Source organism: Cystoisospora suis (genome assembly GCF_002600585.1).
Source record: "Cystoisospora suis strain Wien I chromosome Unknown contig_3587, whole genome shotgun sequence".
NCBI lineage: Eukaryota > Apicomplexa > Conoidasida > Eucoccidiorida > Sarcocystidae > Cystoisospora > Cystoisospora suis.
Window position 1 is genome coordinate 8218 of NW_027156382.1, and position 17889 is coordinate 26106.

At 48.8% G+C, this 17889-nt stretch overlaps 5 protein-coding genes across 5 annotated transcripts in view; 3 read left to right on the forward strand and 2 right to left on the reverse strand.

Annotated features, from left to right (window-relative positions):
• The window catches only part of CSUI_006949 (uncharacterized protein), a gene marked incomplete at its 3' end in the record, with an annotated part of 1613 nt that extends 708 nt beyond the window's left edge, over positions 1–905 (reverse strand). The window contains exon 1 of the mRNA XM_068067099.1: positions 125–905. Coding sequence (XP_067920919.1) covers positions 125–754 — 630 coding nt within the window. The remainder of the gene's footprint in view (positions 1–124) is intronic.
• A 68-nt stretch (positions 906–973) lies between these two features.
• On the reverse strand, positions 974–1806 carry CSUI_006950 (uncharacterized protein). The gene has a single exon (XM_068067100.1). The coding sequence runs from the start codon at positions 1325–1327 to the stop codon at positions 1217–1219; it is 111 nt and encodes a 36-aa protein (XP_067920920.1). The 5' UTR covers positions 1328–1806; the 3' UTR covers positions 974–1216.
• A 166-nt stretch (positions 1807–1972) lies between these two features.
• On the forward strand, positions 1973–3048 carry CSUI_006951 (uncharacterized protein; the record flags this gene model as incomplete). The annotated part of the gene is made up of 1 exon (XM_068067101.1): positions 1973–3048. A coding segment is annotated over exon 1 (216 nt), but the record flags the coding sequence as incomplete, so codon positions are not given.
• A 565-nt stretch (positions 3049–3613) lies between these two features.
• On the forward strand, positions 3614–12713 carry CSUI_006952 (mynd finger protein). Its single transcript, XM_068067102.1, has 5 exons — positions 3614–5662; positions 6698–8076; positions 8860–9046; positions 9648–9761; positions 10804–12713. The coding sequence occupies exons 1-5, from the start codon at positions 4360–4362 to the stop codon at positions 12597–12599; spliced, it is 4779 nt and encodes a 1592-aa protein (XP_067920922.1). The 5' UTR covers positions 3614–4359; the 3' UTR covers positions 12600–12713.
• Positions 12714–16465: 3752 nt separating this feature from the next.
• On the forward strand, positions 16466–16899 carry CSUI_006953 (uncharacterized protein; the record flags this gene model as incomplete). Its single annotated transcript, XM_068067103.1, has 1 exon — positions 16466–16899. A coding segment is annotated over exon 1 (408 nt), but the record flags the coding sequence as incomplete, so codon positions are not given.
• Positions 16900–17889: the final 990 nt, after the last annotated feature.

Here is a 17889-nt window from a genome sequence, read left to right on the forward strand (position 1 = left end):
AAGATCAGGAAGTAAGTATACGAAGTGAAGGCCGTGGAAATCCCGAGAAAGAAAGATTCAGAGCTAAGAAGAAGCCGAAGAGAAGAGGTATCTTGTGTACATTCCACCTTGCCTAGTGACTGACCTTAAGCCTTAGAAGGAGACTACGAATGTTTGCTCTCCTTCTTTGTTTCTCTGCTTGGAAATCCTCCTGTTCTTCATCTCCTTTTTCTTGACCTTTGTCTTTTTTCCTGTATGCCAATTGACCACCTGACGATGCCCTCCCTGTCTCTCTTGTGAAACTTCGAACTTTTCCTATCTGGAGACACGAGTGAGAAGATCTCGGAGGAAAGAAGAGCAAGGCGAGAGAGGAAGGGAAGAAAGATAGAGACGAAGAAGAGGAAGAGGCAGATCTGCGGAGACACCGAAGGAATGTCTGGTGTTCTTCTGTCGACGGCAAGGAGGTCTTAACATGAAGGCCATGTTGAGGAAAGTGAGTGAAATGGGAGCGGATTGACGGAGAAGGAGAAAGAAAAGAGGAGAGAGGAGAGGTATGAGAAGACGGTTTCGCCTCATGCGAAGGAAGGAGAGATGGCGAACGAGAGGAAAGACAGACCGGCAGATGAACAGGTGGAGTTCTCCTTGTGTGATTCATCTGCTCCCTTGACTCTTGACGAGATACCCCAGGAGGCAGCTGAAGGAAATTAGGATATCGACGCTCCTTCCCTCTCCGAGAAAGAGGAGGAAACACACGCTTATGACAAAGCCCTGTCATCTTCTTCTCATATATCTCACTTGGCCGTACAGTCAGTCTTCCTATTCATCCACTTATTCTTATCTCCACACACACTTCTTCATCTTCAAGGGCACTTGAACAAGCAATCATATATCTGTATAACCATGTTACACACATACCTCCAGATCGCATATATATATATATATGCATATATATATATACATATATATATGCATGTGAAGCCTGTGTATAGGCGAAATGAGAGAAGTAATGAACTAGAGTAGAGAAGTGAAGGCAGTGAGAGTGATGGAGGGGCACTCTGCTGCTGCCACTTTATGAAGGGTGGTATCCTTTCACCTCCATCCACCGCCTTGTATGTTTGGAGTTTGTTTCTTTTATCGTTGCAGCATACACATACGCGTATGCAGGGTTATCTATACGAAGAAAGATCTACGTAGGAATTTGTATTTGCGTCAACGTTGGTTGTATAAGGCCTGAGCGTCATCGAAACGTCTCCTGTGAGAGGTGTCCACAACGTACATATACAATGGAGTCCTTTGTCTCGTCTCCTCTCTTTCGCTCCTGCTCGATTTTCTTCCTCTTTAAACACATCTAGTGAATGATGTCCCGGCGGAGATGAGTACGAGAAAGAGGACAGAAAAGATTCCTCAAGAAGCCAACATGAAAGGCTACGATCCGGAAGATCAGGAATCTTTTAGTGTCATCAGACGAAAAGCAAAGCGTCTGAAAGCCTGGAACTTCAATATGTTTCTAGGTCGAGATCAACAGGTATCTACGGCAAGGTAGCCACAGTTAAGATGAATGCTTTCTACGTCTTTCGCTCCGCAGTGAGCTTCTTAGCCCAGGAGGCAAAAATTTAAAGATCTCTTCGTACGAGCTAGCACAGGCCGAAACAAGAACAAGCGTGAATAGAAAGCAGTATACGAGAAGATATCAGCGAGCTAGGCGGGAGAGATAGGCGAGAAGGTGGAAAGGAGCTAGACACCTGAAGGAAAGTGAAGGAACAATGAGTACGAACGGGTGAGACGTAGCCCTAGGATTGATCTACATACGTGATACAGGTAAGAAAAATGCCTGGGAGAAAAGTAAGACTAGATACGACAAACAATCGTGCATGTGTGAATGAGCATGTGCATGCGCATGCAGCAGGCTGCTGTAGCGAAGCATACAGGTTCTTCGTTCCGGAACGGCTCGTCTCTCTCTTGAAGCCAAGCACGTCAACAACACTGAGAGCTAGGGGGTACGCGTAGGGGGTTCCATTTGAAGCATTCAGTGCGACCGCTACGACTTCAATTGGTTAACACTTGAGTTGCCTTGAGGAATCAGACGACGCCTTCGCCATGGGAAAGATGTCTTTACAAGGTGTCGGAGCAAACTTATACTAGACGGAGCCCTTGATCTCTTGTGTGTAGCAAAGTAGGTGTGTGTGTGTATGTTCGATAGGTACAGGTGAGTCGAAGGGGACGCTTTGCGGCCGTAAGAACAGAGTGTGTTTTCGCACCTGCCAGCTGTGACGAAAAGAAACATTGACGAGGCTTCGTGATGCACTTGTATATGAGGCGTCCAGAGAGGTAGGCGCGCAAACCCCCTGACTGCATATTGACGGCTGCAGTACGCCCTTCTAAACGAACACCGCGCGTGAGACTTGTACTTCCTGAGAAATCCCTTTGTTCATTTCCGTTCCACCGTGCAGAGCCAAACGTAGAAAACTGTGAGTTCAATATAGCTCAGCTTGCATCACGTTGCAAGAGGGGGACTGTTCATCAGCTGTTGTTCCTTTCAGAGTCGGAGAAACGGGGACCGAGAACAATACAAGGAGAGGCGAAGTGGTGTAACTTACACCGGGAGAAGTCAAATCTCTAAAGAAAGACTGAAGAAATCGCGAGATTTCCGTCAGCACAGGTGCTACAATGGATCTTTGAGAATTCGGCGCCCGACTAAACATTCTAGGGAACTTGGGGACAGGGCAGAAAGGTCCGTGTCTCTTATGGAGTGAGATGACAGGGGAACGGTGAGGGGGTTGTGAGAAGCCCTGTAAGCAATCTGCTTGCAATTCTCAGCAGCAGGCCACGGAGACGAACCGCCTCCAAAAGAATGTTGTACATCGGAGGCTTACTACAGGTTGCTCGAGACCGTCCAAATCAAGGTCAGTCACCGGCAACAGCCATCGCCACTCAACAGGGGGAAAAGAGGCGAGCCGATCGCCACTTCTCAAGACATCGTGGATATGTTAGAGCTGCGGCATTCTCACTTGTATTAGAAAAGGACGACGGAAGAAAAGGAGAGCTCAACAGAAGAGGAAGAAGCCGAATAACACGTGACAGAAGTGGGGTTCGAACCNNNACCACTCGGCCATTCTGCCTGGCAGGGAACTAGCTTCTGATGACTTGTTTCTCTCTCCGCCTTTCTCTCTAACAGTCATCACTTTTTCCTCACAGATAACTCAACGGTTGTATGTGGCTCTTTTTGGTCCTTTTTCGTTGATTTCTCTTTATTTTTGATTGGACAGCCCGCGGGGAAATCACTCCTGTGCCGACCGCCGTCATCTTGTCTGACTCATTCTGATCGATCAAGTATCCGATACACATCACGCAAAGCATCTGTGTGTATGCATGTGTGTGTTCGGATTTCCGTACTTTCCACACTTCGTTCTTCACAAATTTTTATTCAGTCACCACCCGCAGAATGTCCGCGGTACTCACGAAATTCCCTGCGTGCCGGGACGCAGGGATGTTCGTCGAAGGTTCCCTCGCAATGACGTAAAAAGCTGACACCATGGAAACTCTTCCGTACTTCTTCTGCCATGAAAACTTGAAGGTGAAACTTTTGTGAAAGTGGAGATAGGCTGAGAGCAGGTAGCCCAGCCAGAAATGTTAGCGGTGTCGAGCGCATGTCCATAGATTCTTCTTCTTGGCTGCATGCACCCGCTTTTTCCCTTTTTGTGCACAATCGAATGCCGGCAAAGACTAATTCAGTCTAACCATCGAGACTCCATGTTTCTACTAAGTTGAGTTTCCTAGCCAGGTGGCAATCTTTTGCGTCTGTTAGGCACATACCTTTTGCCTGCGGCGTAGGAAAGAATAGCAAGCGAGGCGAATGAAGCTCCATGAGAGGACAGTTTGTTCTTGCGTTCTCGAGCTGTATTCGTGGGAGCGCGTGTGTGTGCGGAGAACAACAAGAGAGGCTTTTTTCCTGTTGTATCAAAGAAGGAAATCAGCCCTCTTGTAAGTACGACAAAGAAAAAGTCCTTCTCGCTCACTTCTGTCCCCCCCCTCGGTGTCTCCTTTCGGCTTGTCGTGCTGTCTCTCTTTCTCTCGGGTGTCTCCACACATTTGTTTTTGTATCTCTGGCCTTTTTCTCTCCTTTTTCGTCCCATCTCTTAACCTTTTCTCTTTTTCTTTTTCTTTGCTACTCGACTGCCTGTCCCACTCTTTCGTCTTTCTTTCTCATGAAATGCCTTCTGTCCGCCGTCAATTGTTGGGCAGAACATCTTCGTTCTTTTCCACTGACTCGCTGTTCTTCTGTCGCTTTCCTTCTTTTTCCTTTCTTCTGATTGGGTCTTTTACAACCATCCTTGAGGGGCAATAACCGCCTTGCTAGTCACAGAGCAAGGTTTGAAAAAGATGGAGAAGGAGAGAGGGAAAGCCGAGGGAGAAGTTTCTTCTCCAGTAGAAGGACAACTATGGGAGGAGATGAGTCTACAACAGGTCGCTTCCTTTTTTGCTGGCTTGGAGAAAGAGGCTTTTGATAGGCAAAGAAGATGCAGGAAGGTGGACTCTCATGATTTACTTCTTCAGTTCCTTCATTATGTTGCTGGACCTGGTGGAGGGGTCGAGGCAAGTGGAGATGTTTCTTCTTCCCGACAAGAGAGAGATAAAGATCATAAAAAGAACGATCTCCGAGTTGATAAGGGGGGAGGAGCGAGAAAAGGGGCAGATGAGCCGAGGGAGACAGAGATGAGAGAAGAGACTAGAGAAGAACAAAAGCTAAGCAAACAAGACAACGGGGACAATGATGTTGTATGGAGAGCTGGATGGACTAGACTCCTACATGAGAGTATAGTGAAACCCTCTCAAGAAGCTCCTTATTCTCAGTCCACGTCTCCTACCTGTCTTCTACCTTCCTCTTCTTCTTCTCTATCTGCTAGTCAGTATCGCCTTATAGGAGATGCAGGCGCAATGATCGCAACCCAGCACCAACAGCTCTGTCTTTCTCTTCTTCTCTTTCGCGATGAATCCTGGGTCCGTTCTTCTCTTGAAGCTATTGCTGAATCACGTCTGCTTCTCCCTGACGATCTTCTTTCTCTTCTTCCTCAGACTAGTGTCTCAGGGGGAGAAGTTCCTAATACTACCTCTCCCTCTAAGGCGGCCCATACAGATTTCAAACCCTCTCGGGACGCGTTGATTCCTTCAGATCAACTTCGGTCAAGCCAGTCACAAGGATCTCCTCAGCGCCTTCGCGCGTCTTCTCGCTCTGAAACATTACCGCATGCCTCTTCTGCTACAAGAGCTGGGCAGGAACCTTCCTCCTCCTCCTCCTCTTCACCGTCATCGAAGAATGCTAAGTCAGGGGAAGAGGCTTCTTCTTTTTCTTCTTCCTTGGCTCATTCTATGCCCACTCTCCCATCACAGTCCTCCTCTGGTTCTCCAGTGAGTGGAAAGACAGAGGAGAAGTCTTCATCTTCCTCGTCTTGCTCAGAAACAGTTAGCTTGAAGCAGCTCCAAAGAAGAAAGAAAGGGGAAAAGAAAGATAAAAAGAAAGATCAGCTTCCAAAACAAAAGCCTTTGTTACTGCCTTTCTCTGAGAAGACCTCCAGCGGGCAGTCTGGTGACGTGGTAGAAGGGGATGACGACCTCGCGAGTCGGGTAGAGCAGAACTGCTTCTTTCTTATGGATGAATATTTCCTACATAACTTTGGAATACCACGTAAGAGACATTTCTCGTCTTCTTCCTACAGGAAGAGTAGAAAGAGACCACACGTCTTCTTTGTTCCTTTATGGAAGGAGTGAAATGCGTTGGCACCGGGAAAAGAAAAACACGAAGAGAGCGTTCTCACGGTATCATGCATGCGGAGTGTATGTACACTTCAAACTGCTAGTAGGGAGTGTATCGCGGAAGTATTCTGGAGTGCGTGCGCATTCCACTGTCGTCATTCAGTGTATCTGCACTTCACTGCCATGGTGAGGTGTATGTGCACCTTGATGAGCTTGGGGTGTGTCTGTGCACTTCACTTCTCTACTGGAGTGTATGTACACTTCATTGCCAGGATGCCTGTGTACGCGACTCATTGCGACTACGGAGTGTATGAAACTTCAAACCGATGTAGAGTACATCTTCATTGATGTATCTTCATCCATTCTAGATCGCTCGGCCTGTGTGTGTGCCTTCTCTTCTCGCTGTGGTTGAATAGAGGTGCGGATGGGCACCTGTCGTAGTTTTCCATCTAAGTCGGACTCCTCGTTGCTTTTTTCGCCTTCGGGCCTGCTTTCCCCCCCCGGGAAAGAAGCCGAGAGGATACATGCATGAATATTCATACAGACATAACGCGAAGTGTTTCTTTGCTTCTGGTGCAAATCGATGCCTTCTACGTCTTTCACAGTCAATACTCTGTATCTCCTACACGTATTTGTGTATTCATACGCAGAAATACATCATCCATGCGTGTGTATATACGGCTCTACGTCGTATACGCGTCACCACTTCTATTTTTTGTTCCGTACAGACCTCCGCATTCTTAATCACCCGAGACTTCTTCTACGTATACCAGTTTGCCGAGACTCTTACATGCAAAGACTGTATCCCTGCACATATATGTATATACATAGAATGAATCTCGTTGGAAGCAGAGAGAGGTACAACTTGGTTTCTTTTTCCGAGGGACTAGATGCTGAGCACCTGAAGTTGATGTACACATCATAGAGTTTCTCTGTGTATCTGTCTCCTTCTCTTGTGTGTCTACAGCAGCAGACGTCTCGTCTCCCCCCTCAGCATCGTCATCGTCGTCTCCTCCTCTTACCCCGACTGCAGCTGCATCTTCTTCTTCTTCCTCTCGTTCTTCTTCAGTACTCTTCAATGGTCGAAACAAAGAGAAGCGATTTTTCCGTTCTCTTGCTCATCTGTACTTTCTTTCTTCTCTCTGTTCGTCAGAATTTTGTGTGCCTATTGCAAGACATATCTGTCATGACCCTTCCTTTCTCAGATCTCTCCCTTCTATTCTCCTTCTCTCTCTTAAGCGGGGAGGTTTTATTGCGGCGACTACTGCCCGAGCTCTTCTACACCTCGCCGCCACAGGATGTAATGGAATGCAAAAGAAGCAGAGGAAGAACGAAGTGGGGAAAAGAAGTGGTTTGCGTAGAAGCATAGACCGAGAGAACGGTGCTGCCAAGGAGACAGGAGAAAACGAAGAAGAAAAAGAGACAGATGACACGACGAAGCCCACTCACTGCAGAGGCAAGGGAGTCCTGCACGGTGATATGCAACCTCCGGAGGGAAGGAGAAAGGACTTAGAGACGGAGGCGATTTTGGCGAGTGAAGCTTCCGCGAGAAACGGTCCATCAACAGACAGTAAAGAACAGAGTAAGGAGGAAGGCCTTCTTAATGACGGCACCCACCTAAACAAGGAAAGAGAAGAAGGAAAAGAAGAAGATCATCAGAGAAAAGGGAGTGAGAAGAAGGCAAGGTCGAAGAACATTCACCAGAAGAGAAGCACATCTCCTACTATTCACCTGAGCACAGGAAGGAATGTAAACTGGCACGAAGATGACGAAGTATCAACTGAACCGTCATCGAGAGACGATCTCTTTTTAGAAGGCAACGTAAAAGTCGATTCTTTTTCCGACACTCCCGGAAGCAAAACACAGGAGTCTGCTATCTCACCTCATCGCATGATGAATGAGAGACACAAGAAGAACAAAGAAGAGAAGGATGGATCTATCGAAACGGATCAATGCCCTAAGCTCATCCATCCTCCTCAAAGGAGAAAGAAAGACCCCCAGCCTTCTTCATCTTCGGAAGGCAGGGAAGAAAATATCGCCGTACACACGGAGAACGATAGTCTGTCCCCTAATGGTGAGGACGAGGTGAACGAAGGTAGTGAAGAAGAAGTGGAGAGCGAGGATTTGTTATCTTTATATAGTCATACAATTATAACTCTATTGCACTTGTGCTTGAAAGAACAAGCTATTGACCCACGAGGTATTAATGCTCTCTCCTTCTTCTTCCTCGCTCCGGCTATGCCGCTTCTATTACAGACAGGAAAACTGCGGGAGAAGCTCTTCCAAGGGGACCATCACCAAAGACATTCTTATCTTATCAACTGGTATCTCGAAGTCTTTCTCAAGGTCAGATATCTCTCTTTCTTGTCTTCTTGGCTCTTTTCTACTGTACGCATACACCCGTATAGCGGATGTCTTGAGAGTCAGTCTACGCAAGTATACCCAAAAACAGCCGCTTCTTTACACCCCACAGATATCTGTTTGTGCGGCCGTGGAGGTCCTCTCATCGAGCCTCTGTGTGAAGTGCGTGTTTCTTTCGAATGACGTGTTGAAGAGGAGTGGACGAATGGATAGTTCGGAGTGTCTGTGCTTGTGAGGCTACGTATGTACGTAGCTATCTCGCGGAAACATGGAAAGGTCTAGACTTGTTGCTTTTCATTGGGGGGATCAATCTTAAAAACCTCGCACTAGAATACACCCGTGGAGAGGAGGGAGGTGACAGAAGGTTCCAGCGTTTGCCTTCCGTACTTAGGCAGATAGATACATACATGCGTGCATTCACACATGGATCTAATTGCGTATTACATGAACGGGAAGGTATCTTTACATACGTGGATATTTGTGTATCAGAGTGGACGGCTGATCTATGAGCATGTGAAAAGTGATTTGTTTTACATGAGAGATAAGATGCAGGAACAACATCATTCATCCCTATTTTCCTGTGGTGGCTGAGTAAGTAGCATGTGTTGTCCGCGCAATTATACGGCCCCAGCGTAAGCATATCTAATCGTATGTGTAGGTATCCCTTGTTGTGATGCTGTGAGCCTGTGTGTCTATATACACTACTGGGAGTCTTGAAGTGTCTACATGTTCTTGTCTTCAGCCCTCGTTCTGAATGTGATTGTGTAGGCCCTGACCGATCCACAATTCCGTCTGCTCGCGGCTAATAACTTACAGCTAGCCAGATACGTGTCTGAAGTTGTCTTAGAGCTAGCTAGCTCGGAAGAAGGCTGCCATCTCCTCCAGGCACAGAAACTTCGGTGGTTCGTTATGTGGAGAGCATGTAAAGATCTATGGAAAAACGACTGGAATAAAGGTAAGCATTCATTCATGCTTCTTCCTTCTAGTCGTGTTTCCCTTCTGTAGACTTCATTCTCTGTAGCCCGCCTTGTAGAGCTCTCTTCATGTATCCTCTCCTTTGTTTTCCTGACTCTTCTTTTCTGAACACGAGCGAGGCGACGGAACGAAAGAAAACCTCACCTCTTACTTTGCTTTCCTGTTCCACTGATAGTACTGTCCAGCTTTACCCCCTGTCCAGGCAGTTTCTTGTATCCGCCCTCTTCTTTAGTCATCCTTTGGATTAGTTAGATACAGATCGTTGAAGATAGCTCTAGTTTACGATACTCTGAATACAAGTAACAATCGCAGTACAATCTTCGCTTGCTTCCTAGAGACTCTCACCCGGTGAGACTTGAGAAAGAGCTTTCGCTGATAAGCAGCCTTTTCTTCTGGGAAGCCAGAAGGAAAGGGGGGACTTCTACCACACGGGGAGTATGCGGCTTCGGGGTCCGTTGTATCACTATGGCTGCTTAACTTTCTCCGGTTTCTCTTTTCTTGTACTTCGAAGATTGCAGTCTCCCCTTCTCATCAGAACACTTGCTGTTTCTGTTTTATCTTTTTCTTTCGGCGTGCATTAGGAGAACACGAGGCATGGGAATTGGTTCTAAATAAGAGCATCCGTGGAGGAAAGCCCGTGCTGCATACGGAAATTGCAAAAATATGCATGTGGGGGACGCGAGCTAGCGAAGGAGGTAAGAAGGAAATGAGCGGTCTTTCTATCCCTCCCGCTTTCGAAGAGTTGTGTGTGAACAAGCAGATCTTCGTGTCGTACAAAAGATGCCTAAGCATGCGTATGTCTGTGACTGAAGTAGACACGGGAAGCAGGAAGTCGCTCGAGGTATGTGTGTGTGTGTGTTCTTGGTCCCCATTCTGTCTCGTCTTGGATGCAACAATCTGATACCTTCGTGTCGTATGGGACTCAGCCTTGTGGACGTAGAGATAACCGTAAAGAGGCTCTCTTGATGTACAGTCGTTACTACTAGGAGACGGGCCCAGGTCACGTGAAAAGAAAGAAAGGCACCAGCCGTGTGTAACTCGAATACCTCAGCAGTCATTGGTCTCTTGTACACTATGTGCATCTCTAAGTATATGTCATCACTCGTATCTTATAGACAGTTTCTATAGATGGTTCTGTGTATCTACACCCCCTACTTCGCACTTTGTTCCATCTCTTCTGCATCTGTGTTGATCATGTAAACAAGTCTGGTGAAGCAGCGTAGTCACGTGAGACCAAACTGGCATGACTATGCAAGATCTTACCTTCTGCAAAAAGTGTGGAGTGAAGAAGAGACGAGGAGTGACAGGTCAACTGCTTCATGTCTCACTATGCAGACGTTTCTCACTGTGCTTTCGAACTGATTGGAGCTACGGAAGAGGGAAGTCCCTCATGATGCCCATCGTGGCGGTGGACAGACGTTCTCACAAACTGCAGCGAGGTCGGTGAAGGCTAGAGCAGAGTGCAACTGATCTCTTTTAGTGTGTCCTGGCCGTCTACTATCTGTATATATGTATGTATATGCAGCTATCTATACATATATATATATACCGGGGTATGGGGCACCATGCGGAGTTGTAGATCTCTCTCTATATATACATAGTATGTCAGGGTCTTCGGATGTCGTTGGATTTGCGTATCTGTGAGGTTGTATGACGTTTCGGAACACGTTTGCCTGGTCTTTTCCTTCGCTGCTAGCCTTTCCGTATCTCTGGTCTCTTCCGGGTGTTGTTCTGTAGGGTGTGCACACTGCATGAAGTCGGAGAACACATTGCGATTTCTCCGTCTATTCACGTCTCCCTATGCTGAGGATCTCTCTTCTCTCTCCTCTTCTGAAACATGTACCGGAGAGAAAGCTGATTTGACGTCTAACACTGGAGAGCTTAAGGATGATGAGAAGAAAAGCTTACTTGAAGAAATCTTTTCTCACAGTCCATACCGTTCTCAGACTCCACCCCATACACAGCGAGCACGTAGAGAACTCGAGAGACGACGGAGAGTCGCTGCTCAGAAAAAGAAAGAAGAAGAGGAACTAGAACGACGTAGAACGTTAGATGAAGAGGAGGAGAATCGGCGAGATCGAGTAAGACAGGAAGAACAAGAAAAGAGGGAAGAAATCAAGGCAAAACAGCAGAAGGAAAGAAATCTTGATTTCACACATAGGTTAGAGTATATCGCTAGAGTCTACTCAGGAAAACACGGAGTTTTCTTCTGGCCGAGCTCTCAGAGAAAGGAAGAAGAAAGTGGTAAGTCATCTCTTGGTGGTGGACGACACGGGTGTAAAGAGAAAGATGACAAGGAAAGATCTCCAAGGGAGAGAGAGAAAGAAGACTATCTCCTCTTAGAGACAACTGGAGAAGGGAAAGACACCGGTGTAGATTCTCATAGGAAAGCATCTTACGTATGCTCAATGGCCTTGAGTGGGTACATTTTCCCTTGGTTAGTCAGAGCTTTTGAAATGCATGCATTCCAAGCTAATAAAGACCAAGTGGATGAAGGAAGCACGTCAGCCCTGCTCAAAGATTTAGCACTACATATACAGACAGATGATGGGAATCAGAGTGCCAGCCTAGGACAAAGCGCGAAAATGAAAGAAGGTAAACAAGAGGATAGAAGGTCGTTTGATGCAAATATACGTGGGCAGAAACCGCAACACGAGAAAGCAGAAAACAAGGAAAACAGGGAAGAGACGAAAGAACGAGAAGTAGACGAGCCAAAAGAAACTCAGCTTTTTGCCGGGGGGGTTGCCTCTCAGGACACCTATAGTCAGAATGATGGTGTAGTAGAAAGTCGTGTGTCTGTGAGTAGTGAGAAAACGGCGGCCGAGGTCTTCAAGATCATCATAACTCAAGCTTCGCAACACGAAGAACAGCAGAATGGTGCTGCTTCAGCGAAAGAAGGTAACACAGAGGCAGAAAAACGAGGCATCGGTTTTCAACATAATGAAGATGCAAAAGAAAGGCCTGCGGAAGAGAAGGGAAAGGCGGACGAGAAAGACGTCACTGTTGGAGCGTCCACGGAGACGAAGGAGAAAGAGGAGAGAGAGAGTAGTACTGTTATACTTCACCCCACTACGAATGAGAGTACCGACAGGGAAAGTTCAGAAGACAAGAGTTTGAAGAAAACGGAATCTGTTGGTTGCGCTCAGGGACGAAGTGCGGTCCCAGAAGAAGAGAAACATGTTTCAGGAGATAGCAGACAAGACTGTGAGAGATCGTCTCCTCCTCACGGAAAGAAAGAAACTTTTCAACACAAGGAAGTAGGTGGATCCGAGATGGTTACAGGGCTGAAAAGAGATCAAAGAAAACAAAAGAGTGATGGGAATAAAAAGAGTGAGGCAACGAAAGATGAACAGGAAGAGAAAGACTTCAAGTGCGATCATTCTCTTGAAAGAGTTATTTCGTGCGAACGTCATCTCCCCCTGTTTCCCTGTCCTGGATGTGGTCTCGTAGAATACTGCAGTGAAGCATGTCGTATCAATGATCTTCCGCTTCATCTCTTTCTATGTACTGCCGCCACTCAAAAAAACATATAATGTGCTAAGTGCAATCAGACGATTTTCGCACCTTTCTGTTTTCATCGTTTTCTCCTACTATCGTGTTGGTGCTTTCTCCTTTTTTTCAGTTACTAGTCATTCGTTTACCAGGTAAAAGAAGCTACATGATGCAAGCCTAGCTAACTGAAGACGAGAGGAGGAAGAAAAAAAAGAAAATACGAACTAACGCTTCGAATTCTCAACACATGCAGTAGGATCTTGTCTTCTGGGTCGGTGCTCGCTTTGGTTTTAACTTCAGATTGTCTTCGAGGAAACCTAGGGGAAGCCATTCTGTTCTCGCTGTTGTGTTGACGTGCTGCCCACATCTTAGCTGTACCTACAGACCACCTACGGTATAGGTTTTCTTGTTTCGTGAGACCCCACATACGTAAGTAACCCGAGAGGGAGCCTGTACCTCGCGTGAGGCTTCCGTTGTTGGGCAGTGAGGTAGAAAGGCCTCTGTCGCCCCCCTCCGCCTTCGTAGGGTACGGACGCCCGGACCTACATCTGTCGACTGGTTTAGCTGCTGTCGCCTGGTGTAGCTGCCTCGAAGGCGCTGAGATGGATGCTTGTCTCTCAGCACCGATGGAAACACGACAAGAAAATGGTGCCAACTATGTTTTCTCATAGAAAGACGATCACCTCGGAAGTGATGTAAACAAGATTGGCCAAGTGTTGAGTGTGCAACTTTCTGTTGAAAGAGGCGGGAGCAGTGAACAAGAGTGTGGAGCACACTTTCCCGCAGCGTAAGTCGGCTTTCTGGTGGAAGGTCCGCCACACAGCCCAACCATTTGGAGAGAGACATAGCGTACAGGGATGTTAGTATGTGTTCCCGTAGATGTATGTTCGACTGTGTGTATCTGTATGAGCGTCTGTACCTCCGCAGATACGTACTCGTTGGAATATGTATGAGGTGCCTACGCATGCGCGCGTGCCCGTCTGTGTAAGTTTTGTCTCGAGAGGTAGTTGCTTCATGGCTCCAGTAGTTGTTTCGCTGTTAAGGTGGAGTTTCTGGCAATCGATCATCGCTCGACGGGCAGACATACTCTATGAACCGGCACGCAACCCTAGGTAGAGCACGACTCGAACTCGGTGCGACCATTTTCAGGTGGAGGCGACAACGCTACATTGCTTCGGTCATTCTTTTTTCCCCCATACCGAGATGGCTTTGAGCCATCCACCCCTTCATGTACTTGCGACCCTTACAAAACCGGAACTTTCAGTCGACGACCAGAGCTGCGCTGGGGAGCTCAGAGCTCCGTCGTTGGTGACATTCTTCCGCAGTCTGGTTTTACGTGATGATTCGTGTGTGTTTGAGAAGATACTTCGCCATCTTGTCTTGAGACCAGAAAAGCATAGCTGTCACCTTCGCTACTGTCCTGAGCTCACACCAAAGTCTGTAACAATTTCCTTCCTAACTCAGCACTGGGGGACGGAAGGTAGTCTATTACGTGTGGAACCTAGCGGCGTGGGACCGGCGTTGACTTCCATAGGCGCATCCCCAGTGCCGCATTCTCTGTGCCGACGCAGGGTTGCCTCGAAGCCGCGGCTCGGCAGACGCTTTTCTCGCCGAAGTGCTTTCAGTAGCACCAAAGAACCTGGGTAGTTCACCAAGCTGCAGGCTGCAGCTGTTTCTCGGACATGCGGGGGCAGCGTTCATTTTCGTCTTCCGCAAAATCTGTTTGGACGCCCTTTTTCTGGAAGAGGTTTCTCTGGACCTTCAGTTTCTACTAACGCTATCACGTTTTTCATGAAGTTTCGCAACGTGCTTGAGTGCTCCGGCCGGGCGCGAGGTCCCAATTGTCTTGACAGTTGGCAAGCATCGAGGCTAACCGGTGTCCAGCAATCTCACGGTCGCCGGTTCCTTTCGTGGCTTCCACCAACGCTACTCTTTCATTCTTTTTCACGAGCGTATTCTGTCCTTTCTCCCATGCTCCGTTAGTTTGCGTCTTCCAGATGATCGTTTGAATTTTTCCTCGAGCTTCCGGGCGTCGTTGGGCGACTCGTGGTAACACTACATTTTACTATAGGAATGGCGGAGTTGCTCCCTCTTGGCGCCACCCCCGGTGCAGGCGCAGCTGCGACCAGTATGCCAGGGAACTGGAGTCTTTTTGGTCAGCCGGGATGTAGTAGCTGCCTCTCTGTGTGACCGCTCTCCAGCCGACACTGCAGTCCTGATGAACTTAAGATGGTATGGAGAAAGAAGGCCCACGAGCCTATTACCAGACAGGTCTATCCCGTTGAGGCGCTTAAGGATCAGCAGCGGAAGAAGATGACACCCGCTGAGATCTGCGTCACTGGGGCAACGAAGTCTGGAGTGGCAGCGACGGTGGCTGCTGTGAATAAAACGAAAGAGGTTTCTTCTACTGGAAAGAAACAGCGGTGCGCCACAGTGGTACGTCTCCTCCGCCTTTTGCTGTTTCCCGCCCTACCGGAGATGTGCCTGTTACTCAGCCCCTAGGGAGCACATCAGCACCCACAAAGAGAGGCTGTCCAACAGTAGGAAGCGTAGTGACAGGGGAGTATGCGCTTCTAAGAATGGTCAACTCGAGAACCGAGCCGCTACTCTTCTTGCTCAGAAGGAGAGGATGGTTCTGGCTAGCCGGTGTATTGCGTTGGAGGCGACGTTGCCTCATCAGTCGAGACCGTGGGTACGAGCCCCTGCGCAACAGCAGACGAGAGGAGTTGACGGTGACTACAGGCGAAGACCCCCCCCGGAAAGCGCCAAGTCGTCTGATGTGTTCCTGTGGTTTGCTCTGGTCGGAGAATGCGGAGCGGGGATAGATTTTACGTCCAGGGGAGGATTAACCAGAAGATGACAGCAGGATAGACTCTGGCGAAGATGCACTTCGGATGTTGTATCAACACCCCCTGAGGAGCCTTTGTCCAGGACGGCGCACAGCAATGTGAAAAACGCATGGGTTTCTGTTCCCCCCGGCGGAGCGTGTTCTGTTGCGTCCAGTTCCTTTTTGCCTCTACCCCACACTCCAGGAATTTCTGTTGCCTAGCCGTGTGCGGACCACTCTGTATCTACATAAGCTAGCAGGGTGCTCAATGCATAGGCGTGAGATCGCAAAATAAACGGAAGCGTACGAGACCACGTCCGGCGTCACACCCGAGATTTTTTTCTTTTCATGTTCGTCCGCTCCGCTCCCGGTGAAGTCTGGCAGACACTCTCCAAGCTACCCTCACCCAGAAGACGCCTCTCGGGCCCGGTAGGCGCGCTAGGTTAGACCCTACCCAACGGCACAGTAGATGGCCTCTCGGCGAGGGCAGAGCCTCAGGATCGGCGTAAAGACAGTATATACTTACCCCGCTGGCGACAAGTATTCTGCGCCGGAGTTTTCCGGTTTGCTCTGCCGGGGCAAGACTGGCTCAGCGCCGGCGAAAGGCGCTTTCCGGCGACGCATGTCTCTGCGGGGCTACAGCTTGTGGTGCCTCGGCTTCGACAGTCGACGGGACTGGCAACTCAAAGGTAGCCTGACCTCCCATGAATTACGTGCTGTCGGTTGAGGCGGACCAGAATTGCGGGCGATTTCACGTTGCACGGCGCCAGAACAGGGACTGAAGTGTAGTTGGGGGAATGTCGTACCAGCTTCTAGTAGAGAGACCGACCCTGTTAGGTACGGCCGTGTTCAGACATTCAGCGAGCACGTGGACCACGTTGCTTTTGCTGCTCGCTTGTGCGTGTAAGGGCGATGAGCATTCGTGTTTTCGCAGTCTTCAGGGGCCCCACATACCTCGGACGAAAGCTCAAGCGCCTTGTACAGCGCGCACCGTCTGAGCAGGAGCAAGTGTGGAACACTCCCTTTCTTTATACCTGCGCTCCTCGCTGCTGGGTACTCGACAACACACTACTAAACTGCTTATCCGGCTGTCTGCTGTAGTCCCAATGAGGGCGTCTCGTGTCGGTCGGTGGGTTTCTACCCTTACCATCGGCGTCGTTTGTTGCCTTGCTGCATCCAGCCCCCGTCTAGTTCGGGGCGGTGAAAGAAAGCCAAATCTACCAAGCTCAGCGCGCCTGCTTGCTTCAGCTGATGGAACTACGAAAACATGCGACAGCTCATTTCTCAAGCTCTCGGGGGCAGACACGTCTTTCAAGTTCAAGTGCCAAGCTGGTGCGAAGCTAGTTCCCGTGGAAGCCGCGGGAAATACTGGAAAGAGTGTAGATTTCACGAAAGTCTATCAGTTTACTCCCTCATCAACTAGATCCGACCCGCAGTGTGAAGCCCCTGAGCACAATCTAGCTAGCGTCGTTCCTGGATCCTCTCTCGTGAAGGGCCAGCGGGCGAAGGCAGACCTCGAAAACCCGGAAGACGTGTTCACTCTGAAACTCGGCGCAGCACAAGAAGTGGAGAAGCATCTCTGCTACATCTGCACTCCGGCGAGCGAAGGCGGCGTCATTTCCAGCGCGGAAATCCACGGCAAAACTGCGTGCACTGTCTATGTAACAGTGCCCAAAAAAGACAATCCAGAGGGGCCGACAGACAAGCCTTCCGATTCCGGTTCCTTTCCGCCTTCGGTGTTTGGCTGGCTGGGTTTGATCCTAACAGGATGTGCTTGGGAATTCATGTTGCATGTGTAGTCAGCTCAACGTTTCCGAGGGAGACAGAACCGTGCCCCGTACTGCTTCCTCAACTATCCAGACTGCCTTGAAAATCTCTGTAGGTGCGAGGCACTTCTGTGCTACGTGGCAGAAGAAAAGCCACCGTGAGATCAGATTAAAGACGTCACAGTCAACCCTCTTTAGGTACCTCGCACTCTGCTGGGAGGGCCGCGGGCGCTGTCGAGAACGTATTGGTCGGCCGGCTCCCGTCGCTCCTTACACCTTGAGTACCGCCTCTTACGTTCTCTCGCACTCACTGAGTGTTTCACTGATCTGCACGCCTCTGGTCTTTTTCACTAGGTAACTGGATATTTTGTCCGATATTTTTTTCAGTTACATGTGCGATGATGTAGCAGTAGCCCCATAGCGTACTCACTCCGGGCATCTGCACAAAAATGGTTTCGACTGAAGTAGTTTCCTGATCCACTAATAGAAGTAACGGTTTACGGGACACCGCTTATATGTCACTGACGCGAGCTCCGCATTGCTACCACCTGACACCCTACACCGATGCCCTAACGGAGTCGAGGTGGAGCAACGGCTTTGACAGGCCTGTTTCATTCAGTAACTCTTGCGTCTTCATACAGCGACGCGACACACCGCAGGCCTACCGTATGCTCCGGAATTTTGACACATGTTCCGGGTCTCCGACTTCCCATCAGGGGTGTGTAGCTCAATGGTAGA